Here is a 25,925-nt window from a genome sequence, read left to right as displayed (position 1 = left end):
TTTATTGTTTCTTTTGGTTCCCGTCCATAAATGTACTTTGTGTGCAAAATGTCTTGTACCCGGTTATTGTTAGTGTACCATTCTGTAGTATTGTGGTATATATTATATAGGTTTCTGGAGGTATTGTCATGGATTTATTATTGGCTGTTGTATACTGTATTTTCCAATGGGTTTCCCCAGGCTTTTATAATAAAAGCTTTGGTACCGATGCTACCAACACGTTGACATAGTGTGGCCTGTGTGTGTGTGTGTGTGTGTGTGTGTGTGTGTGTGTGTGTGTGTGTGTGTGTGTGTGTGTGTGTGTGTGTGTGTGTGTTGACGTGAACTACACTTCCGCTGTTACCCAGGCCAGGTGTTACATATTGCTCCCGCTCAAGCTTAGATCATAAATACGCATGCACGCACGCACGCACGCACGCACGCACGCACGCACGCACGCACGCACGCACGCACGCACACAAAACAGTTTGTGATGAAGTTCCACCTCTCACCACAGCCAGGCAACTGTGGTATATATGTGAGTAGAAAGGGGGGATTTCACCAGAAGTGTGACCCACCTCCCTTACATGGTCATTGGCCACGACACGTCACGTGACCAACGAGATCGTCGAGATGTGTCCAGCACCAGCGAGGGACTGGATGTGTGCAACCTACCTGTTTTAAACTGATATGATACTGACCATGTTACTGATATGTTGTTACTGACCATGTTACTGACATGATACTGAGCCATGATGATATACCGATGGTGTTTGTGAATGTGTGAATCAGTGAATGTAACACTCCTAATCCAGCTCCTAATCCAGACAACAGTCTTGTCAAAACTCGACTATTGTAACTCCCTCCTTACTGGCCTACCAGCATGTGCACTTAAGCCTCTCCAGCTGATCCAAAATGCCGCAGCTCGCTTGGTCTTCAACCAGCCAAAATTCTCACATGTCTCCCCCCTGCTCCGCTCCCTCCACTGGCTCCCGGTCGCTGCCCGCACAGAATACAAAACTCTGATGCTGGCATTCAAGGCAACCAAAGGTATGGCTCCCCCATATCTTGCAAGTATGATTGAACCCTACAAACCCTCCCGCGCACTCAGATCAGCCAACGCAGGGAAGCTGGAAGTACCCTCACTAAAAACGCCGGGACAACGCTCCACACGTCCCAAACTCTTCTCCCTTCTGGCTCCAAAACTGTGGAATGCACTTCCCATTGCAGTCAGAACTGCAGCATCACTCCCAATCTTCCGCCGTAGTCTGAAAACCCACCTTTTCAGACTCCATCATGGCCCATAGCACTTACCCTACCCCCTTAGATAGCATTTCTGTAGACTTAGATAGCATCTGATACAGACTTATAGCATGTTATGTAGACGGCACTAGAATTGCATTGTATATAGTCATAGCACGCCATAGTATAATTATAGCATAGTAGTATATTTATATAGTTTATATGTATAGTCTCATAATATAGATATTCCACTGTTACTTTCTTAGCTTACGCATGTTTTATGATAAATGCTTTTGTGATGTATTCCCATGCTTTTGTTCCTGATTATTGTAAGTCGCTCTGGATTAAGAGCGTCTGCTAAATGCCTAAATTGTAAATTGTAACACACATGAACTCCTTAAAGGGATTGTGACATTAAAAAAAAGGTTTTTGAATTGTTCTTGTTTTTTTTAGGTTTTCTAATCTCAATTGCACCTAAAGAAACATGAACTTTTAACATTCAGTAGATTCTCTGTGATCTGGGGTTTTCTGGCTCAAACAGGTGCTCTGATTTGCCGGCAGTAAGTGACATCACTTACTGCAAATCCCATATATGTCAATGGGATTTGCCAGCAGATGTCACTGTTTTCACTGTGTTGCCTGTTTTCATTGTAGCTCAAAAGGCCCCAAAAAACCCCAAAGAAAACTTCAGACCACAGAAAATCCACTGAATGTTCAAAGTTCAGGTTTTGTGGGTGTAATTGAGGTCATAAAACCTAAAAGAAAAAAGAAAAAGAAATGAAAATGAATGTCACAATCCCTTTAAACCCTCTGCCCTTGTTTCCTTCTACACCACATATCTGACATGAAGAGCGGCTCTGCATCACGTACTGTATGCACAATACATTTTGGTGAAATTAAATCAAATGTTCAGTGGGTGGTGTGAGGTTGTTCACATGCATAACTTTATATGTGCATGAAATGAACATACAATGCGTTAGCAATGCCATGTGTCAGGCTTTCCACATTCCAGTCACAGTCACCCCAAATAGTCAGTATCTCACTTGCCAGGGTGACTTCATGTTGTTTCCAGTCTTCATGCTCACACTCACTCACGCACGCACGCACGCACTCACTCACTCACGCACACACACACGCACGCACGCACGCACGCACACACGCGATCCAGGGATCTGTATTCTGTCAAACTTGTGTTGAGTTAGTTCACTCTGAGCCGTTTGAGTTCCCAAGGTTGTTTCGTAAAAGAGAGCCCAGTTAATCCATTCTGCGCGGGAACCCCTTTTGGTGTTATGCTTTAGCTATTGAAAAATAGCAGATCTACAAGCTCATAGCGCGCTATTTTTGAAAAATCGAAGAACGACTGACATAATAATAATAATAATAATAAAACTTTATTTGTATAGCACCTTTCATGACATGAAATGCAGCTCAAAGTGCTTTACAGAACAATGGAGAATAAAAGAAAAGCAAGGCAACGACAAAAAACAAGCAGTAATGCAATACAGTGAGGACATGAATAACAAAAAAAATAAAAAATAAAAGATCAATTAAAAGCAATGTTGTAGAAGTGGGTCTTGAGCTGTGCTTTAAAAATGTCTCCAGAGGCTGCCTGACGAAGGTACAGAGGGAGCTTGTTCCATGCCGACGGCCCGTAGAAGCAAAAAGCTGCTTCCCCGTATTTCCGACATAGAAACATAGCTTTTTCAGAAAACTGTCATTTTCAAACAGACATTTTTAGAATCTGATCTCAGGTCAGAATGAAAACTGTCAGGATGTAGAAGACATTTTTAGAATCTGATCTCAGGTCAGAATGGAAAACTGTCAGGATGTAGAAGACATTTTTAGAATCTGATCTCAGGTCAGAATGGAAAACTGTCAGGATGTAGAAGACATTTTTTTAATCTGATCTCAGGTCAGAATGAAAACTGTCAGGATGTAGAAGACATTTTTAGAATCTGATCTCAGGTCAGAATGAAAACTGTCAGGATGTAGAAGACATTTTTAGAATCTGATCTCAGGTCAGAATGGAAAACTGTCAGGATGTAGAAGACATTTTTAGAATCTGATCTCAGGTCAGAATGGAAAACTGTCAGGATGTAGAAGACATTTTTAGAATCTGATCTCAGGTCAGAATGGAAAACTGTCAGGATGTAGAAGACATTTTTAGAATCTGATCTCAGGTCAGAATGGAAAACTGTCAGGATGTAGAAGACATTTTTTTAGAATCTGATCTCAGGTCAGAATGGAAAACTGTCAGGATGCAGAAGACATTTTTAGAATCTGATCTCAGGTCAGAATGGAAAACTGTCAGGATGTAGAAGACATGTTTAGAATCTGATCTCAGGTCAGAATGGAAAACTGTCAGGATGTAGAAGACATTTTTAGAATCTGATCTCAGGTCAGAATGAAAACCGTCAGGATGTAGAAGACATTTTTAGAATCTGATCTCAGGTCAGAATGGAAAACTGTCAGGATGTAGAAGACATTTTTAGAATCTGATCTCAGGTCAGAATGGGTTAATGGAGTGCACACTGCAACATCCTCCACCCAACACGTCGGTTCTGCAACAGCTGAACAGAACATCTGCTGGGCTTTCGCTTCCAGAGAGGAAACTCTGGGCTTGATTTAGACAAATGTTTGACACAAGTCGATAAATTGCACCGATTGTTCCTGTACCAAAAATGTCCGCCCTCCCTCCACACTATAGTATTCCAGCAGTCTTCCCTAGACTGTTTCCCATAATTGTCTCCACCATGCAGGCCGAAGGCATGGGGAGAGAGTATCTTTTGCACTCCATCCGTGTGTGTCCGTCATTATGTGTGTGTGTCCGTGTGTGTGTGTGTGTGTGTGTGTGTGTGTGTGTGTGTGTGTGTGTGTGTATGTGTGTGTGTGTGTGTGTGTGTCCGTCCGTTACCAGCTAATCTCCGGCACTATTGGCCCGATCCATGCCAAACTTTGCACGCACTCCCTGGATGCCAACGATGAACCTCCGCCTCAACATTTCCAGAACGGCCTGTTATAGCGCCACCAGGAGGCCGACTTTTGTAAAAAAATAAATTGCTATTACTCCTCCAGATTCTGTCCGCAAATCGTTACACAGTATCTCTATAGTCATGTGCTCAAGACGGATCTGTCCGATATTTCATATCCCATCCTAAGTGGCTCACATTGGCTTTCAAAGTTTGCAGGATTGGCCCGTTTTGAACAAAAAGCCTCAAGATCATGAACGCAGCGTGCAATTTACATGAAATCTTTCCCGCACTTTCCTACTAGGCTGAGGAATATATCCCACCCTTTTCACATTGGCCTGTTATAGCGATTTTTGCAAAAGGACATTTTTGTTACAAAATGCCTCAAATCATCCAATTGACAAAGGCATATAAGAACAAATGGCACCCTTTTCACATTGGCCTACTATAGCGCCACCAGGAGGCCACAACCTGACCTGCCCTGGTTTATATACTGCAGTTGTGCTTATTCAAGTTCACCCCGTTTGTGTGACTCTATATATTTATGTCCAAAGTTTTAACTGCCACCCCCCCACCCCCCCCCCCCCCCCCATCCTCTTATTTTCTCCCGCCCTCATTTTTCTCTATGCAGCTGTTACTCTGCCTCATGTTGCACATTCTTTCATTCTTTAGGGCTCTGGCTGTCAGAGACCCATTACTCTCCTTCCTGCTGTGTGTGTGTGTGTGTGTGTGTGTGTGTGTGTGTGTGTGTGTGTGTGTGTGTGTGTGTGTGTGTGTGTGTGTGTGTGTGAGTGCGTGCGTGCGTGCGTGCGTGCGTGCGTGCGTGCGTGCGTGCGTGCGTGCGTGCGTGCGTGCGTGCGTGCGTGCGTGCGTGCATGAGTGTTGGGCAATGTAACAATTTGAGAGGGTTATAGAATATGAAAGGCAGACTACAGCTGCATTGTGTGGAACCCTGTTACACCAAGACTATACGCACACACACACACTCACACACAGCGTCCAGCGTCCCCCCCCCCCCCCACTCACACACAGCGTCCAGCGTCCCCCGTCCCCCCCCCCGCCAGCTGTTTGGCTGGCCAATTACTGCAGTCACTACTCTTCTTGTCCCCCCATTTATTTCCCCGTGGTCCCATAAGCACCTTCCTGTCCGGTCTATTTTTAGCTTCAGAGAGAGAGAGAGAGAGAGAGAGAGAGAGAGAGAGAGAGAGATAAGGGGGGTCCCATCAGGGTCCAATCCCTGCAACCACTGCATAAACACTGACTCCATAATTTCAGTCACCCTCTCATGCTCTCCCTCCATCCTAACACCTAAATTATGCTAAATTATGTCTTGTGTAAAAAAAAAACCTACAAGCTACAAGCTCACAACACATCACGCTTGCAACGTGCCGTGAGCTTGTGGGTCAGCTATTTTCGATGTGTGTGACACCGCCGTGTGACTTAGTATAAATCGAGTTTGCCTTCTCAGCTCATCCTGGCCCTTTGGCCACTTGCTCAGTCAGGTAATATACTTGGGAATGCAAACAAAGGAAATGTGCAACACAAAACCAGCCATGGAAAAGCCACCCGACAAACAACGACGCAATTAGCCAGTGTTTGGTCTGGCTTGAACAACCATGACCTTTCAGGAAACTCCCACTTCCTGTGCCGCCACGGCGAGAGAGAGGTCGACTCGCCGTTCGGACTGATTGAAGACTGAGAAGCACAACAGCCAGCATTCTTCGAAACGTGCGTGCGTGCGTGCGTGCGTGCGTGCGTGCGTGTTTCTTCAGGAGGAGGCTACATACAACATGTCTTCCTTATTGGCCATGACAGAATATTCTGTGCATTGCGGTTTTTCATTAAAGAAAAAAAAATTACAAAAAAAAATCTTAACCAGTCTCATACAAATACAATTATACTGCAAAGCACCAAAGCACCAGATGTTGTGACAACACTGTTTACACAGTATTATACACAGTGTTTGTGCCATGAGGAACAATCCCAAAGTGCATGTTATGTATGACAAGAGATAAAAAACAAGAGGGCCTGCGAACAACGACCGTTCGTTCACTGATAAAACATTGCCGGCTTTCAACCTCTTATGATGTGAATTATTCTGGCAGACGGCCGTCCCACCCCTCCCACCCCTCCTACCCCTCCCACTGATCTGCAGGGTCTTTTAACGGCCTACTCATGCTTCGTGTTTCCAGATGATTTTGGATCCCATTGTTTTCCTCAAGGACTCCTTTGCCTGCTTCCTATCAGCAGTTTTCTTTTTTTCCTTTTTTTTTTTTTTACCCCATTTTCCTCTCTCTGTGGTCCAAAGGGAACACCTTAAAGCACAGCCTCCTGGTTGATTACGTCACACTGCGTGGAATTAAGAGGCTTTGAAAAGTGATTTGTTGGTTTTTATGAATTATTTATTTATTTATTTTGATTTTATGAATGCCTGCACGCATGCAGACTCGTAGAAGTTCTGGGGAACGTGCTTCGGATGAGAATATCTAGGCTACAAACCCTCCCACGCACTCAGATCAGCCAACGCAGGGAAGCTGGAAGTTTCCCTCAGTAAAAACGCCGGGACAACGCTCCACACGTCCCAAACTCTTCTCCCTTCTGGCTCCAAAACTGTGGAATGCACTTCCCATTGCAGTCAGAACTGCAGCATCACTCCCAATCTTCCGCCGTAGTCTGAAAACCCACCTTTTCAGACTCCATCATGGCCCATAGCACTTACCCTAACCCCTTAGATAGCATTTCTGTAGACTTAGATAGCATTTGATACAGACTTATAGCATGTTATGTAGACAGCACTATAATTGCATTGTATATAGTCATAGCACGCCATAGTACAGATGTATAGCATAGTAGTATAGATATATAGTTTATATGTATAGTCTCATAATATAGATATTCCACTGTTACTTTCTTAGCTTACGCATGTTTCATGATAAATGTTTTTATGTGATGTATTCCCATGCTTTTTGTTCTTGCTTAATGTAAGTCGCTCTGGATTAAGAGCGTCTGCTAAATGCCTAAATTGTAAATTGTACCAGAAATTACAGATCACGTAAGAATGCATTAGTCTCATACTGTATACCATGCTGTCTGAAATTCACTGTAAGTGCTGTAACTTTTCTTTGAATATCATAGAATCTATCAAGAAAACATCTCACCATTCCCAATCTTCTTCCTTTGCCCAACATGTTTATTTGAGGAGAACTTGATATCAGTGGAAGCATAACCAAGAAGAAAATGTTCTTGCCACGAGGACAAAGGGTCACGGCCCACAAAGCATGGTTGCCTTTGGTCAGTGTTTTCCCAAGGATGGAGTTACAACTGAACCACCTATAACTAATCCATGGTGCCTAGCGATATAACACATAGTGAGACAGACCACACAGTAATCAGGGCCTGACTCGGGGGTCAGAAGGGCTATCAAACATTTAACATTTCACTTTCAAGTTATCATGTACTCCCCCCCCCCAAAAAAAAGAATAATAAATAAATAAGTGCTATATGTTATGTCTTGCAGTGGCAGTTAACCCAGTAACCCAGAACGTCTCATTGACATTTCAATTCATGTTCAATTCTACTTGAAATTATTTTCATGATCATTGACATAGCTTATATACATTTCTCATACAGTAAATGGTAAATGGTGCATTTATATAGCGCCTTTATCCAAAGCGCTTTACAGAGATTGTGCATTACATTCACTCATTCACACACACATTCATACACCGATTGCGGCGGAAGCCATGCAAGGTACCAACCAGCACATCGGGAGCAATTTGGGGTTCAGTGTCTTGCCCAAGGACACTTCGACATGTAGACAGGAGGAGCCGGGATTCGAACCGGCGACCCATGGATCATTGGACGACCTGCTCTACCTCTTGAGCCACAGTCACCCCTACAGTCACCCCATACAGTTAAAATAGAATGTTTTCCTGGTCTCTCAATCCATGGGCACACAAAGTGTTTTCACTGAGTCACTAGCATCCTGGCTATTTTCTCCCTCCTTAATTTCACTCAGGCAGAAATCGAATTACCTAAAGTAAAATATGTCACCTCGTGTTAGTAATCACACTGAATGCTCTATTTGTGTGTTTACGCACAAGTAAGTGCATGACGGGGTCACTGGGTTCAGCAGTGCTACTACTATCGTTAATGTAATCACCGCAAGGTAACAGCTTGCCTTCGAAACAACAGTGGAATACAGCCTACAGCGTAAATGATCAAATCTTCCAATAAACTACTTTTGGTCTCCCCCATCATGTTGCCAAGCATTTTATAGAATTTGATTTAAATTTAAATATTTCTATTAAAACAAATCCTACTATCTCTGCGTGCGTACATGAGTGTGTGTACGGCTGTAATGCACGTAACCCGAGAACCGTTTAACTTCACATTCGACACACGCGTTCCACCCCCCCCCCCCCCCCCCCCCCACACCCCCACAGGGAGGGCCGTGCCAGGTATCGAGTCGGTCGGACCCACGGTTCTCCAGAACCACCACAAAAGGCTCTGGTCAGGCTCTGCCTGCAGTGGGCCTAATGAGGCCAACTCCTTTCACCTGGGCCAGGCTCTGCCAGTGGGCCTAATGAGGCCAACTCCTTTCACCTGGGCCAGGCTCTGCCAGTGGGCCTAATGAGGCCAACTCCTTTCACCTGGGCCAGGCTCTGCCAGTGGGCCTAATGAGGCCGACTCCTTTCACCTGGGCCAGGCTCTGCCAGTGGGCCTAATGAGGCCGACTCCTTTCACCTGGGCCAGGCTCTGCCAGTGGGCCTAATGAGGCCAACTCCTTTCACCTGGGCCAGGCTCTGCCAGTGGGCCTAATGAGGCCAACTCCGTTCACCTGGGCCAGGCTCTGCCAGTGGGCCTAATGAGGCCAACTCCTTTCACCTGGGCCAGGCTCTGCCTGCAGTGGGCCTAATGAGGCCAACTCCTTTCACCTGTGCAATTTCCAGCCTCTGCCTCAGCCAATTGAGGCTCAACCAATCAGGCTCTGTCAGTGGGCCGAATCGATTGCCAAGTACACTTTTCAGTTTTCAGTCTTCACACACAGGCACACACACAGATCTCCATGTGGGACACCGGCTGACAGTTAAAACAGGTGCTATGACAACGTATATCATCAGGTTCCCAAGTTGCATCGTTCCCAAGTAGGCCGGTGGGCACGTGAGGGCATGACATGTAATTTAAACAGCTCCACAAAGACTTAATCTATAATAATCACAACCTAGGCCTAGTTGGTCCTAGTAGTAGGTCGGGAGTGGCTTATTGTCTGCATCAGCCGGTAACACGCAGGAGTCTGTCCCCATTACGATGCACTAGGGGTGGGCAACTTTGACGATAGAGAGGGCCACTATATTTCCACACTCACTCCCTAGGGCCATATGTTACTGTCGTAGCAAAAATAGCCGATCTACAAGCTCAAAACGCGTCGCGTTACATTTTTATGTAATTTCAAATGCCTTTAATTATACGTGTGTTGAGCATTGAGCTACTAATTTAGACTGAAGTAATTAAAGCAGGTCATGTTTTGCATGATGTGGAATTGTAAACAGCTGGAACCAATTATTATATCAGTATTCTGATATTAACCTGAGGGCCACATTAAGTGAAGGTGGGGGCCGCATGTGGCCCTCCGGGCCGCCAGTTGCCCGCCCCTAACCCTTGGGAGATGGATGCTGAGGTAGAGCGCCACGGTAACAGGACAACTCACCCCTTTTCTGTTTTCCTCCCGGAGTTTTCCCCAGTGAGGGGTTGGTGGGAGAGGCTGGACAGCAGACGGGCTGGACTTTGAATTTCTCTAACTATAAACTTTCACGAGAGCAGAACAGCCTAAGTACAAATATAATTTATGAAAAGGCTACTACAGTGAAGTCAGTTCACAGAAGTTGTTGTAGGCTACGTGGAGATTATCTGACGAGGTACAATTTGAGGGGGCAAAACCTTACATAATAAATTATATGAAATTGTTTATCCCATTCTGACCGGGCACCCATTTTGGTGTCGGCATCATGTTATGCTTTAGCTATTGAAAAATAGCAGATCTACAAGCTCATATCGCGCCACCGAGTGGCGCGATACGAGCTTGTAGGTCTGCTATTTTAGAAAAATCGAAGAACGACTGACATTTTTTTAATCTGATCTCAGGTCAGAATGGGTTAATAATGAAACTGTCAGGATGTAATAGACATTTTTTTTATCTGATCTCAGGTCAGAATGAGTTATAGGGTCAATAGGCTATAGTATCTTTTTATATGTTTACAAAAAGAATACAAACAGCCAATAGCATATTACAAAGTTATCCCCCTCACTGGGGAAAATTCTGGGAGGAAAAACGGGCAAGCACCGGGGTGAGTTGTCCAGTATTCGAGTGCCACACCTACCATCTAATCAGCTCCCAGTACTTCCCGCACGACTTGCTGCACCCAAGCCGTGCTACTAAAAAAGAATGTAGGCTGCCTTTAAGATGGCATTTTGCCAAGATAGGCTATAGACTGAACAATTAAGTGGTTGCAGCAGTAAAACATAATGAGGTGGGAGGTGGCACGTGACATCACTGCATATTGAAAACAGCAATTGAAACTGATAGCAGCCATTTTATTTGATAGAATATATTATATATATTTTATAAATAATAATTATTCTAATTTAATTGTTTGTTAAACCAACACATGTGAAACAGAGTGATTAAACGGAAATGGCGTGCTTCTTTAACGCATTCTGACCGGGCACCCATTTTGGTGTGGCACGTGACATCACTGCATATTGAAAACAGCAATTGAAACTGATAGCAGCCATTTTATTTGATAGAATATATTATATATATTTTATAAATAATAATTATTCTAATTTAATTGTTTGTTAAACCAACACATGTGAAACAGAGTGATTAAACGGAAATGGCGTGCTTCTTTAATGCTGACCCACAAAAAAGGGCGCACCATAATAGGTTTATATGTTGCTACACAAATCCAGGTCAGTTTTCCATGTTTGTTTATAGAGTACGAAGTCTGACGTCAATATCGGTAGAGGGCGCAAATCCACGGGTTCATCCACTTTTAATTTGCATTGTAATCCTAATCCCCATAGGGGGGATTTTAGACCGCCTCACATAAGAACTGTGTTTGAAAAATAAACATGTCATCTCATGGATATGAACGGAATGTTTATACGTTTAGAAAGAGACTAGAAACGCTAGAAACAGACTATATCATATTATGAGTGACTGACGGTCGCAAACGATACAGAGACACCTCCCCTGACAATAATACAGAGACAGATTGTTTATTTTTGGACCACGATGCTTATATGAAACGATTTTAAGATGACCCCATGTTATTCTCCATAGAGAAATTACTTCCGTGAACCAGGGGAATCGAGGGGATGAGCGAGTGACGTCAGGACTTTGGCGCTTATATACTTGTGATATTATACAATAAAACCATGTAGCTAAAGTGCAGCAGCCAGGTCCATGCATCGTGCATTTGTGCACTCAACTCTCTTCATGAATATGACAGGAATTTAGTTTGCCTTGATGAACTCAACTTGCATTGGAAATAGACAGTATACACATCTTTCTTTGTGTCAACTCAAATGTGTTAGTATTGTGTCTTTACCCTATATGTGATGTTAATTGATATACCGTTCTTATTTTGGTACTGTGTGTACTGTGTGTGCATCCTGATGCAACACTTCCTGCTATTGTGTGTTAGAATCAAGCCCCCCTCCCTCCCCGCTGCCTCGATCTTTCTCTCTCTCTCTCTCTCTCTCTCTCTCTCTCTCTCTCTCTCTCACAGACACATAAACATGCAGTATATATATATATATATATATATATATATATTTCTTATATATATATTTATTTGTACCTCTTCCTCTGCCCCTATAGCTTCTGATTCAGAGGCAGCACTGACAAAGTTAAAGGGGACTGATAGGGCAGAGCAACTGTGTCCTTTCTGAAAGGGAGAGAGAGAGAGAGAGAGAGAGAGAGAGAGAGAAGGGGGAGGCAGAGAGAGGGAAGAGAGACAGAGAGAAAAGGAGAGACTAAGTTCACAGAAGAGAGAAAGCGCGAGATATTGAAAAGTGTGAGGGAGCCCCTTGAGAGTGGAGTCTGTCTCACCGTATAGGCTTAGGTCTACAGCACTACAGCACCACTCCCCTGTCAAAGCAGGATCTATCCTCACAGCCTCTTAACCCATGTCCCAGTGCTGCTTCTGAGACTGACCTGACACAACGAGGGACCTCATATACTGGATGTCCGCACCCAAACCTGGTAAGGAACATGTTTTCACGCTTGAATCTTTCTGCATATGATCACATTATAGAAGCCTATAACTGTCCTTGTAGTTGTGATTGGTTGGTCATAAGAAAGCATGTAAGACTTGTTTTCTGTTTAAGGATAGCCTATATATAGATGGTTCTTTTTAGTTAGTTCTGCCCCCACTGTGTGCAGATGGAGAGGCACACTTTTTTTCAGGATTGTCAACTGTCAAGGTTGTGAGTTGAGTGCGTGGCTGGTATCGTTGTGTTCAGTGTGCTCTGACTGTTATTGCCGGCAGATGGTCAGCATTGGTTGGCTTGAAGTGTGGGAAGCTTTGGTTCCTTCTGGGCTGGCTGGCTCTGTAGCTGTTTCTCCTTACATTGCTATCAGTGGAAATACCTCACAGTCATAGGCTTATACAGACACAAAAAAAAACAAGGCATGTTTCGGGGGTTCATTGCGGTTCGAGCAATGGAAAAAAAGAATAATTGTGCCTCATTTTCTTTCCGTTTTGTTGTTTGGCTTTGGAGGTGTCGTTTCTCAGGACGGGGAAGGGGAGAAAATTGGAAACAGACCCGCCCACCCCACCCACCCACCCACCCACATATTCCGGAGAGTTTAGACTGTCCTAAAAAGTATCAGTGCCCAAACAACGGGGACGACACAACAAACAACTCTCTCACACCACTAATTCAAAGGAAAGTGGTGGACGCGTACACGCACTGCACGGACAGACTGTGTGTGTGTGTGTGTGTGTGTGTGTGTGTGTGTGTGTGTGTGTGTGTGTGTGTGTGTGTGTGTGTGTGTGTGTGTGTGTGTGTGTGTGTGTGTGTGTGTGTGTGTGTGTGTGTGAGAGAGAGAGAGAGAGACAGAGAGAGAGAGACATAGAGACAGAGAGAGAGACTCAAGGGGGTTTCTTTTGGGAGGGGGAGTATGGGGGTATTTCCCTAAGTGTGACATGTTTTGGGTACCCTGTGTCACTTTTCCCACACAGAGAGAGGTTGGTGAGTGAGGCTGTAAATGGGTTGATGGCAGTGAGAGTGAACTGGGCTGCTGTCTGTCACAACATGGGCTGCGTCTTCCATACTAGAGTAAAACAAAGTTATTTTGGGTACATTTCCTGATTTTTGTTTTATATTACTACCCTCTCCTGTCCAGTGCATCCCAATATCATTTCCAGACGCTGACGCTGTGAATCCCCTTTCATAGTTTCATAGTTCCACCCTAGAATTGCATCCATTGCCAAAAGAGTGTAGAAACTTAACCCATTTTGACCTGGGAACGATTCTACAAATGCCTTCTAAATCCTGACTGTTTTCTGAAAAAGCGATGTTTTTTCTATGTCAGTCGTTCTGAAACACTTTCATGTCACTTTTCACGATTCTTCAAAAATAGCAGACCTACAAGCTCGTAGCGCGCCACTCGGTGGCGCGCTATGAGCTTGTAGATCTGCTATTTTTCAATAGCTATAAAGCATTACATAATGCAACACCAAAATGGGTTAAATCAGAATGTATTAAAGAAAGAAAGAAAGAAAGAAAGAAAGATTATATGCCCATTTTGTAGTCTTCTCCATTTGTTTTGGTTTTTAATATACACGACACACATCTAGCTGGAAAAGATGAAATGCCGGTCTCAGACTTTAGCCTCATGCTCCCTCGTTCCAAAACACTAAACTTTCCCTCTATTTTTACTCTCCCGCGAGTGTTCCATTTTTAGAGGCTTGTCTACGTGGTTTGTTGAGCCATAAATCTTTTACTTTTACCTCTTCTATGTCTGTTCTTACAATAATGGTGTATAATGATGACATTCATGAGCTATTTTGCTCTATAACTCTTGAGGTGACAAACATAAATTACAGTTTTCAGGGAGTTTCACCTTGGTTCAAGTTCAGGGATACAAAACATCCCAGTAAAATCCCTTACAGGTCCATGTTTATAACACTCTCAGAGTTGAATTAACACTACAAATATTTCTGTGTGAGTGTGACACTGAAAGTATATAAACCTGCTTTGAAAATGAATTTAGCTTGTTGAGCAGACCTGAACATTTTGATAACGCGCTGACGATGTTGTTGCTTTTTGGATGTTGTTGCTTTTTGGATGTTGGTTTAGTACGGTGAGGATAAAATAATATGAACTGTCTAATCTATCTATTTGGAAAGGAGAGTATCCTCAGTATATTGTCATACTTTTTAATCGCCGCCCGTACATGACAAAATAGGTCTTGAACTGTAGACTATAATGACAATCAGGTACGCCTACATTTTTATCAGACCACAGCTTGTGTTATATTTTGCTTGACTTCTTGTACAGTGTGAAACTATTCATTTTTTTATTGCATTAAATGTAATGTAACCCAATGTAATTTGAATGAGGGTTGAACAAGAACACTATTGAAAAATGGCTAATATGCAGAGCCATCAGACTCAGTTTTTAATGATTTCATGGACTTGGCAGGGCAGTCTGTATTTCTGTCATTGTGATGAATTATTGGGCTCGAGGTTTGTTTAGTTTGTTATGGTCAAAGGTCAAGAGGTTAAGAGGCCACAGAGAGCTAGACGTGACTGGGGATATAACTCCCTCTCTCTCTGTCACTGACAGACGTACACTCCATCTTTGATGTTTTCACAGCATGAACATCTTGTTTGTTGGATGCATGTGACCTGGGAACCAAAGGTCTAAAATGATCACCAACACTGTTAATTGAGTGGTAATTAAAACCATAACATGTATATAGGAGCCGAGTACAGTACCCAATAACTAAGCTTAGTCTAACAGGAAAATAAAGTATATCTTAGGCTTAGGCGAGACCGGCCTTATAATTCTCCTATTAAAAAAGCACACTGTTAAAAGTGAATTCCAAACCTATAAACTAAAGTATACTGTACATTTCCTATACCAAAATAGTTCTGGAGTCATATTTTCCAAATAAATGTTTCTATATAACAGCACACAGTCCATAGTGTGATGATACAGTATGTAACGTTAGTGGATATGTGGATATATGTATTAGCATGAACAGGCATGTGGAAGTTAAAATCAGACCAGTGTGTGTCCAGTGGGAAAACCTCGTATGAATCTGATCTCAGGTCAGAATGGGTTAATATGGTTAATGGAGTACGAAATTGATTGTACTGGTGGTGAATGGATTACAGTTGCATTCTATATCTGTACTGTATGTACAGTATGGTGCACTAGCCCACTTGGCTACCACCACCTTGTGGAAGAGCATACTTATTGCATGTCTATTATAATCAATGTCATGAACACATTAATACAGTAGCTACTTAGTTGCCAAGAGCAGCGTTGTTTTTGGCAGCAAATTTCTATTTTAGTTTTAGTCATAGTCTCTTCAATCGTTTTCACATTTTAGTCACATTTTGACAGTGAAAATGTACTGTAATTCTACAAACTGTTAATAAATATTTCAATCAATCAATCACCTGGAATGTTCTAATGTTTAGTCTAGTTTTAGTCGACTAAATGTCATACGATTTTAGTCGACTAAATCTACAGTTGATTTAGTCGACTAAAATGTGTTTTGACAGGCCTTTATGTCGTTGTAATGACATATCTTCGCAGCGCGACGCGTTGCAAGATTGTAGATCTGCTATTTTCAGCATGCAACCCAGCATAAAACTGGATCTCTTGTCCACTAGTCCCTTCCTAACATTTTAGTCTAGTTTTTATTTGTTGACGAAATTGTCAGTATATTTAGTCTTCGTTTTAGTCATCAGATTCGTTTTTATTTAGTTTTTGTTTAGTTTTCGTCAGTGAAAAAAGGTATAGTCGACGAACATTTTTCGTCTTAGTTTTAGTCGACGAAAACAACACTGGCCAAGAGTCAGTGTAACAGCACATTATAGATCTTTCAGGAAAACAATTGCAAATATATCAAATTTACCTCTACATTTTGAAAGTATACATTCATTTCACGTTATTATTATAAACTAGAGCATGGGGCCTCGATCTACAGCAGTGCCCGTTGGTCTTTTATTATTATTTCACTGATATTCTGCGGCTAAACTATTTTAGCGAGTTTAGAAACTTTGAATTGGCTCTCATGGAACTGTTAGTGAACAACGATACTTTGGTGGTACGTTATCTGACATACTTTAAAAGGCAAAAAGCCGTTAACCATTTCAAAGGGGTATAAACAGCACCAAGTGCATTCTCGTGACCTTTTCATATATACACATACAGAAGAAGTGTGAGGGCGTCGTGGGAGCTACACACTTTACAGCATCTCTGTCAGTTTCCAGAGAAACCGCGCGCGCATATAGCTGCTTTCTGTGGGTAGATTAGAACCCGATCGAGTCTACTGGGAAAGTCTTGATCAGTCAGATGAAACCCACTGTCACAAGCAGTTGCAGGTTCAAAGTCTGGCTGCAGTTTACCGGGGCCTATTTCAATGTGTGCAGTTGTTGAAAAGTCCTGTGGAGGATTGAAAGCTCTAGTCTCCGCAGTGGTGGTGGGCAGGGACTTTAACCCTGCTGCACCACCCAAGTGTCCCGGTGTGGGTCCATTAACCCATTCTGATCTGAGATCAGATTCATATGAGGTTTCCACTGGACACACACTGGTCTGATTAAACCCATTCTGACCTGAGATCAGATTTTTAAAAATGTCAGTCGTTCTTCGATTTTTCAAAAATAGCAGACCTACAAGCTCGTATCGCGCCACTCGGTGGCGCGATATGAGCTTGTAGATCTGCTATTTTTCAATAGCTAAAGCATAACATGATGCCAACACCAAAATGGGTGCCCGGTCAGAATGGTTAGGCCTGACGTCGAAATTAAAAAAAAATCTTCTAAATCATGACAGTTTTCTGAAATACCTATGTTTCTACCTATGTTTCCAAATTTGCTCCAATTAAAAAAAAATAGCAGACCTACAAGCTCATAGCGCGCCACTCGGTGGCGCGCTATGAGCTTGTAGATCTGCTATTTTTCAATAGCTATAAAGCATGACATGATGCTAACACCAAAATGGGTTAATCTGAGCGGTGTAGGTGTAGGTCCATTAATCCCAGTAAAGTTTTCTGCCACTGTTCCCTATATATGTACTGTGTTTTGTTCATTTACAACGAACACAAATTACAACAGTGAATTCAATCCGTTATCTGGGTTGCCTTCAGTGACATCCTTGCAGTGAACCAGACTGCCCCCCAGATTGCAAAATTTATCACACTGATGAGAGCAAGAATGGAAAAAGCTTGGAGAGACACACAAAGAGAGATAGATGGACCCTCCCTGTGTGTGTGTGTGTGTGTGTGTGTGTGTGTGTGTGTGTGTGTGTGTGTGTGTGTGTGTGTGTGTGTGTGTGTGTGTGTGTGTGCGTGCGTGCGTGCGTGCGTGCGTGGCGTGGCGTGAGTGCATACACATCAGCACGTGTTCTTGGGAGTACACACATAGAGTATATATATCTATAGAGAAGACACCCGAGTTCTCCTCCCATCCACTTGCATTGAGTTGCTCAAAAGCGCATGAGGCGGATTCACTCCTCCTTCCGGGTAGGAACAGAGTGCATTCTGGGACGGATTGCAATGGTGAGTGGCCCCAAACACATGAACGCGCTGCCGTTGAACGCGCACGAGCGTCGTCCGTCGTGAACGTGTACAATGATAGTCAACGGACAGCGCGTTCATGTGTTTGGGGCCAGGCTGCAATACCTTCATTCGGCCACTATGTCCATTTCGCCTCAGGGTTTCCTCTGGGTGCCTTCTCTATAGATATATATACTCTAAGGTACAGATGGAGCGGCAAGAAAGCACAACAACGCCTCTAATTCCTGAGAAGATTCAAGAAAGGTAGCATGGGCCCCAAAGTCCTAAAAGCTTTCCACAGAGAGCATTCTGACTGGCTGCTTCACGGCCTGGTATATGGCAGCTGCACCGACCTCAACCGCAAAGCAATGCAGAGGGTTGTGCGAACAGCCGAACGCATCAACGGATGTGATCCCCCCCCCCCCCCATCGAAGCCCTGTACTGTACGACGATCGTTGTGTCAGCAAAGCTTGTGGAATTATGAAAGACCCAAACCATCCCAAACGCAGACTGTTTGAGATGGAAAAGGTTATCGCAGTCTCAAAGCCACTGGAAACAGACTGCAAAAAAAGCTTCTTTCCCCGGCCCGAACAATCAGATACATGAACGAACTGATAGGAACCAGAGCGAAAACCGGGCAAAGGAAAATGCAATTTGTTGTTTTGAATGTTATGCTATCTAATGTGCTGCTGTAATGCTGCATTGTCTGTAACCCATTCTGACCTGAGATCAGATTCATACGAGGTTTCCACTGGACACACACTGGTCTGATTAACCCATTCTGACCTGAGATCAGATTCTAAAAAATGTCAGTCGTTCTTCGATTTTTCAAAAAATAGCAGACCTACAAGCTCGTATCGCGCCACTCGGTGGCGCGATATGAGCTTGTAGATCTGCTATTTTTCAATAGGTAAAGCATAACATGATGCTGACACCAAAATGGGTGCCCGGTCAGAATGGGGTAAGGAAGCCAAACAATAATAAGTTTTATTCTTAAAAGGATTGTGACATTCAAAAAAAGGTTTTGGACTTGTTGTTATATTTTTTTAGGTTTTCTAATCTCAATTGCACCCAAAATACATGAACTTTTAACATTCAGTAGACTTTCTGTGATCTGGGGTTTTCTGGCTCAAACAGGTGCTCTGATTTGCCGGCAGTAAGTGATGTAAGACCCTGCAAATCCCCATATATGTCAATGGGATTTGCCAGCAGATGTCACTGTTTTCACTGTGTTGCCTGTTTTCATTGTAGCTCAAAAGGCTTCCAAACCCCAAAGAAAACTTCAGACCACAGAAAATCCACTGAATGTTCAAAGTTCAGGTTTTTTTTGGTGTAATTGAGGTCATAAAACCTAAAAGAAAAAAGAAAAAGAAAAATAAATGAAAATGAATGTCATTAAACCTTTAACCCATTCTGACCGGGCACCCATTTTGGTGTTGGCATCATGTCGTGCTTTAGCTATTGAAAAATAGCAGATCTACAAGCTCATATCGCGCCACCGAGTGGCGCGATACGAGCTTGTAGGTCTGCTATTTTTTGAAAAATCGAAGAACGACTGACATTTTTAGAATCTGATCTCAGGTCAGAATGGGTTCATCAGACCAGTGTGTGTCCGGCGGAAACCTTGTATGAATCTGATCTCAGGTCAGAATTGGTTAAGTACCTGTACACAAGATGCAACAATAAAGTACAACCTTGAGACCTTGAGACCTTTGAGTGTGTACAGTATGTCTGTACGGTTGCGCAGCCCCCCCCCCCCCCCCCCCCCCGGACAGAAAACAAATGAGTGTTTGTCTATGGGCGTGGACCCCCTGCCTCGATATCCTCCCCTTGCCAGGAAATCTGCCACACAGATAATGTGACACATTCCACAAATAACAACAATATATATAGCGAGAGCCTCTCCTTCAGCTTCAGGAGCACCTATTCTATTCACTCATAATCAGAACAATATAGAGAGAGTCTGTCTTCAGGAGCTATACAGTATAGAGATAGTCTCTCCTTTAGAGATGATATAGTACAGTATACAAGTAGATGGAAAAAACCCCCCCTGCTATTTCAACAACTGAACAACGTCTTAACACTAAATGGCCTGGATATCTTACAGTCAGGTTTTCAACCACACCACCACATCACGGACACGGCTCTTGTTAATGTTTTCAATGACAACCACTTGACCCATTCTGACCTGAGATCAGATTCATAACGAGGTTTCCACTGGACACACACTGGTCTGATTAACCCATTCTGACCTGAGATCAGATTCTAAAAATGTCAGTCGTTCTTCGATAAAAAAAGAAATAGCAGACCTACAAGCTCGTATCGCGCCACTCGGTGGCGCAATATGAGCTTGTAGATCTGCTATTTTTCAATAGCTAAAGCATAACATGATGCTGACACCAAAATGGGGGCCCGCCCAGAATGGGTTAAATACAGAAATGCAAAATGTCAGTCTAAGTATATCTCAGTGCTGCATTCTTTCTTTCTTTCTTTCAAGAAAGAAATTCCAAAAATCAAAGAAATTCCATAGATTACCAAAACACATGTTTAATTAAGTAGTAGTGAAAATAGCCGAAGATCTACTATTTTCACTAGTTTGGGTCTTGGCGGGGTCGAATTTCTCTTTTGGGTCACAACGGGCTAAAAAGGTTTGGGAACTCCTAAATGACTTACAGTATGTCTCAGCAGCTGGATCTAGAAAAACGTGTCCATGCATTCATATTCAGTATCCTTAAAAACTAAATGGGACAACTACAGTTGATTCAGAAGGCTGCTGCTCGAGTCCTTACCAATACCAAGGAAGTGGAGCATATCACTCCAGTTCTTAACCCATTCTGAACGGGAAGCCATTTTGGTGTTAGCATCATGTCGTGCTTTAGCTATTTAAAAATAGCAGATCTACAAGCTCATATCGCATATCATATACGAGCTTGTATAGTCTGCTATTTTTGAAAAATCGAAGAACGACTGACATAGAAACATAGCTTTATCAGAAAACTGTCAGGATGTAGAAGACGTTTATAGAATCTGATCTCAGGTCAGAATTGAAATCCTTACACTGGTTCCCTGTGTGTCAAAGAATTGATTTCAAAATAAATAATACTATAGGCCTACTGTTTGTCTATTAAGCTTTGAATGGTTTAGGGCTAAATTCAATTTTGATCTGGTGCGATATCATGAACCATCCAGATGCACTCAGGTCATCATGGGAAAGGTCTGCTTTATGTCCTTAAAAACAGAAATAAACGTGTGGAAGCAGATTTTCTTTTATGCACCACATTATCTGGAACAAACAGGTCTGGGGCGTCTGCTGACCAAGTGGTCCAGGCGCATGCAGCCACATAGGCTCTGGCCTGACAGCGTGTCGTGGGTTCAAATCCCATTCATTACGACCTTTGCTGCATATCTCTCCCCATCTCTCCCTCCCTCTTCACTGTAAATATCAATAAAGGCACAAAAGCCACTAGAAACTAGAAAAGAAAACTGCAGGTCTACTGCCACTGTTATGTCTTTTAAGATTAAACAAAAACTAAACCTAAACTAAAAACATGTTTGCTGCTGCCTTCGATCTGTTCTGCACTGTAATTGTATCTGTTATTGTTTTATGCATCCTACAGTAAATGTCATTGTATAATTACATTTCCTTTGCTTGATGTTCAGCGTGAAGCACATTGAATTTCCTGAATGTTACTATACAAATAAAATTGCCTTCAGAAGCTCTAAGTCTGTCCTTCAGAAGCAATAGAGATGAAAATGCTATCAAAAATACTGATTGTTTGATTGTTACAGCAAAGACATTTGCAACAGTGTGGAAGTAGATCTTCTCCAGTATTTAGGCCTACTCATATTCAATCAGTTTAGGCATGGAACATCCAAGTGAAATCATGAAGAAATTGTCTTTTTAAAGGAGAATTCCATACTAAAAGGCTTTCTTACCTTTCTTTGTAGTTGTTACGTCCCCACCAAAGAGGTCCAGGTGTTATTTTGTGCAAAAGCTCCTTATTGGCTATTTCCCCTACCATAAGCCCTAAATTAATTGCATTGAATTTAATGGGAATTGAATGGGGCTGTGGGGTGTTGTGCTAATTTGCTTATTTCCATTGCTCAAAATTATTTCATTTTTGTATATATCCTCATATAATGTAATGTAAATAATATCCCAAGCTGCACACTTTACTACTCATTTTGATGGAAATAAGCGAATTAGCACAACACCCCACAGCCCCATTCAATTCCCATTCAATCCAATGCAATTCATTGAGGGCTTATGGTAGGGGAAATAACCAATAAGGAGTTTTTGCACAAAAAAACACCTGGACCTCTTTGGTGGGGAGGTAACAACTACAAAGAAAGTTAAGAAAGGTAAAAAAGTATTCTAGCATGGAATTCTCCTTTAAAATTGCTTTGCAGTTTGCGTAGCATTAAAACATATGGTACATGCCGTATAGCGCATATACTTGTTTTTGAGTGTGCGTGTACTACACGTACAAATGAAACCAAACCATATGTGGTAACTGTATAACATACTGTACGTAGCTGTGTGGCACATTATTGTTACTCTTTTTATTTTCTTGCATCTCTGCAGTCTTTCAGGCCTTTGGGCTTTTCTTCTCCCATTCTTATCGCGTCACATTCTTATCACAATCTTTCCCTGCCTGTTTCCCCCCCCCCCCCCCCCCCCCTTTCTTCCATTCCTTTGGCAATGTGCCCTGTGTAACTGCTGTTCCCTCCATCACTGTATTGCCTGGCTGCATTCCTCTCATTCCTATTGGCTTCCTGTGACTGGGAGAGAGAAGTGAACCCCACTGGCCACAAAACTCTACCTTGGAGTGCTACTGAAGATACTGCAGTGGCGTGCACAGATAGACACTAGGGGGTGCTAGAGCACCCCCTGCCCTTTTGGCAATTTTGCTCTTAAAAAAAAAAAAATTTGTAGTGTGTGGACCATGCGGTGACATTGATCAAATCTTGATAAAAAAAACGCTTCTACTATATTATTTTAGGCCCCCCACAATCTAAAGCTATGTTTCTATGTCAGTGGTTCTTCGATAAAAAAATAAATAGCAGACCTACAAGCTCGTAGCTATGAGCTTGTAGATCTGCTATTTTTCAATAGCTATAAAGCACCAAAATGGGTTCCCGCCCCAAAATGCGCTGCACAACAAGGTGCCCTTTTTTTCCACTTGAGCACCTGGCCCCTCTAAATGTCTGTGCACGCCACTGATGATGGATGTATCTCATTCTCCATCTTTGGTTGACCGTTGAGTTTGTGGGAACAGTCAAAGCAAAACGTATGCAAATGTAGGCTCAGCAATCTGCTGTGTCTCTCTCGTCCCTTTTGCTTTATTACGATACAATAGTCGTGTGCCGAACACAGTCCAGCTACAAGCTCACAATGCATCACATTGCATCACAAAGCACTGTGAGCTTGTAGATCAGCTGTTTTCAGTGTGCGTTGCAAAGTGTAAGCAAACCATTCCTATACCTCCATGATTGTTCCTGGTGGAAAGTCTCCGCTCTGCTGCCCTGCATCTGCACACACACACGCACGGCGCACGCATGTGCTCACAGCCTCACACGCACGCACGTACGCACACACACACTCACGTGCATGCGCACACACAGTCACACACACACACACACACACACACACACACACACACACACACACACACACACACACACACACACACACACACACACACACGCACACACACGTAAGAATGCAGTTTTTGGTATTTCATTTTCTCCAAAACACCTTCAGTCCAGTGCAGGATTATGTACATGTACAGTGAGGCCCATGCAAACATAATAGTTTAGCAAAAGAATAAGAAAAATAACACACCTAAAATAAGGCTTATAAGAATAAATATAAATATTTCTGCACAAATCCGGGTACAGTACAGTATGTACATTGTCCCACAACCTTTTTTTAATTAACCAAAAACATACATTTTGTAACGGCAAAGGAATATGGGAAAATAATGTGAGCATGTACCCACTTTTGTCTTTATTGTTTGGTAATAGAATAATTCTGTGTTTTTGATAAATGTAATTAAAGGTATATTCAGTGATTTCACTTAATTCAAATATCACTTATTTTTTTGTTTTGTTGTGATAATCCTCCCTACTATAGAGTGTGCTGACCATAATTTGACCAGTGCCAGCAGAATATGCCTCATGTCGCCAGAATGAACATGCCTTAAATCAATAAATAAACTCGTTTTTTTTTTTTATGTGATTTTCTTTTTTTTTCATATTAATACAGTTTGAATGTTGAAGAAGGTTTTCATTCAAACAGATTGTTCATTTGGGCAAATGAAATGTATACATTTATACGTCAAAGTGGGCTTGTTTTTTAACAAGTTTCTGGAGGCAGAAGAGCGCAGTTCCGAGATTTGCATGTTGGTTACGATTGGTCCTGTAATCTCTTTGTCCTCAGGTTTCACGCTCTGATCACCGCCCATTAGCGTGCTTGTGTTTGTAAACACAGAAGTATTCTGGGCATTTGGGTTAGACTTTACAGAAAATAAACAAAACCACGTATAGCTACTCGCTGAAATACACTTCCCAGCTTGGAGTCTTTCACCAACAAACAACAGGCTAGAAGCTAGCTAGCCTAGTTAGCCGTTTGTGTCGTGTGTTAAAGAGCAAAGAGATCACACGTCTTTTCTTTTAATCACAACTCGCTCATTTCTTGCTCATTTAAAAAAAGGTTATATACTATGTAAACTATGAAATGCAGGCTTTCATTTGGTATATAGAACGTTTGTGTAGGCCGTCTCTAAGAAACGGTATCAATTGAAAAGGAATTTTTTTTTCCTCGCGCACCCAGCAAAGAGCTACGTCTTTTCAAATACGGCCGTTAGTACTGTTAATTCAACATCCGGTGAGGGGAGGATACGGATCGTGTATGTATTGTGTATATAAATCAGGGCATACAGTGGGTGGGCTTTAGACCGGATGTAAGCCTTGCACACTAAATAGACACCCGATGTAGTATGAATCCACCCATCGAATGCACAGGAATTACTATAAATGAAACCAGGCATTGTGACTGCATGTGGACAGATCTGTTTATTAAAATAGCAAATCTACAAGCGCACAACATCATAGCCTGATGCGTCGATTTTATTTATTTAAAATACTGGGTCAATTGTCTGACTTTGATTGCTTAAAGTAGACCTGCATAAAATGGTGTACTGCAGCTATTTACAACCAGGTAGTGTATAAGTTAAATTGAACACTTAACTTAATATTTAATACTTGAATACTTATACTTAGTATTTAATACTTAGTACTTTCAAAAGGGTTTATTGGGGCACCTTACAAATTGCATTGTTTGTTCTACTGGCTTAAACATGTCAGTGTTTCTAGTGTTGCACTGTTGACAGCTAAAACGTCCTATTGTCTCTTGTCCCTCCCATTGTCACACCCACTTCTGTCCAGCTCTAAGGTGATAAAATGTTGTGAATATTGAAAAGGGCTTTTCTCAGCTTTGGGTGAAAGGCCCCAGTCATTTTAAAATGGTTATATCTCCTTCAATTATTGTCCAATTTCATTGAATGATACATCATATGAAAGCTTACATTCTGTACTTTAATAATCTGTAAAAATCTGAAAAATGGAAAAGGCGACATGAGGCATGTTTTGTTGGCACTGGTCACAGGAAGGAGTTCCTCCCTGTCCCCAGTTAACCCCTGGGGGTCAAAAAACCTTAGGTTTCGTTTTTGACTCTCTATCCTGATTGGACGAAAGGCTGGGTCCCACAGCCAAAAACGAAACCTAAGGTTTTTTTTAGTGAAATCACTGAATATACCTAATTACTGTACGTAATTACTGTATGTAATCACACATCTTCATAGACAGTCTAACTTCATGCCCAGTGTTTACATTAAAGACCATGGCATTCCAACACGAGGACTCGAGAG

The 25,925-nt window shown here is 42.4% G+C and overlaps 1 protein-coding gene across 2 annotated transcripts in view; it reads left to right on the top strand.

Moving 5' to 3' along the window:
- Nucleotides 1-12,337: 12,337 nt before the first annotated feature.
- LOC310863352 (histone deacetylase 7-like) overlaps nt 12,338-25,925 on the top strand; it is a 97,126-nt gene continuing 83,538 nt past the window's right edge. For both annotated transcript variants that reach the window (XM_083771625.1, XM_083771624.1), the window contains exon 1: nt 12,338-12,459. In XM_083771625.1, coding sequence (XP_083627751.1) covers nt 12,441-12,459 — 19 coding nt within the window. In that variant the 5' untranslated portion in view covers nt 12,338-12,440. The remainder of the gene's footprint in view (nt 12,460-25,925) is intronic.

Source organism: Protomyctophum parallelum (genome assembly GCF_964188405.1).
Source record: "Protomyctophum parallelum genome assembly, chromosome: 8".
NCBI classification, from domain to species: domain Eukaryota; kingdom Metazoa; phylum Chordata; class Actinopteri; order Myctophiformes; family Myctophidae; genus Protomyctophum; species Protomyctophum parallelum.
This window is presented reverse-complemented; position numbering and strand designations above follow the sequence as displayed.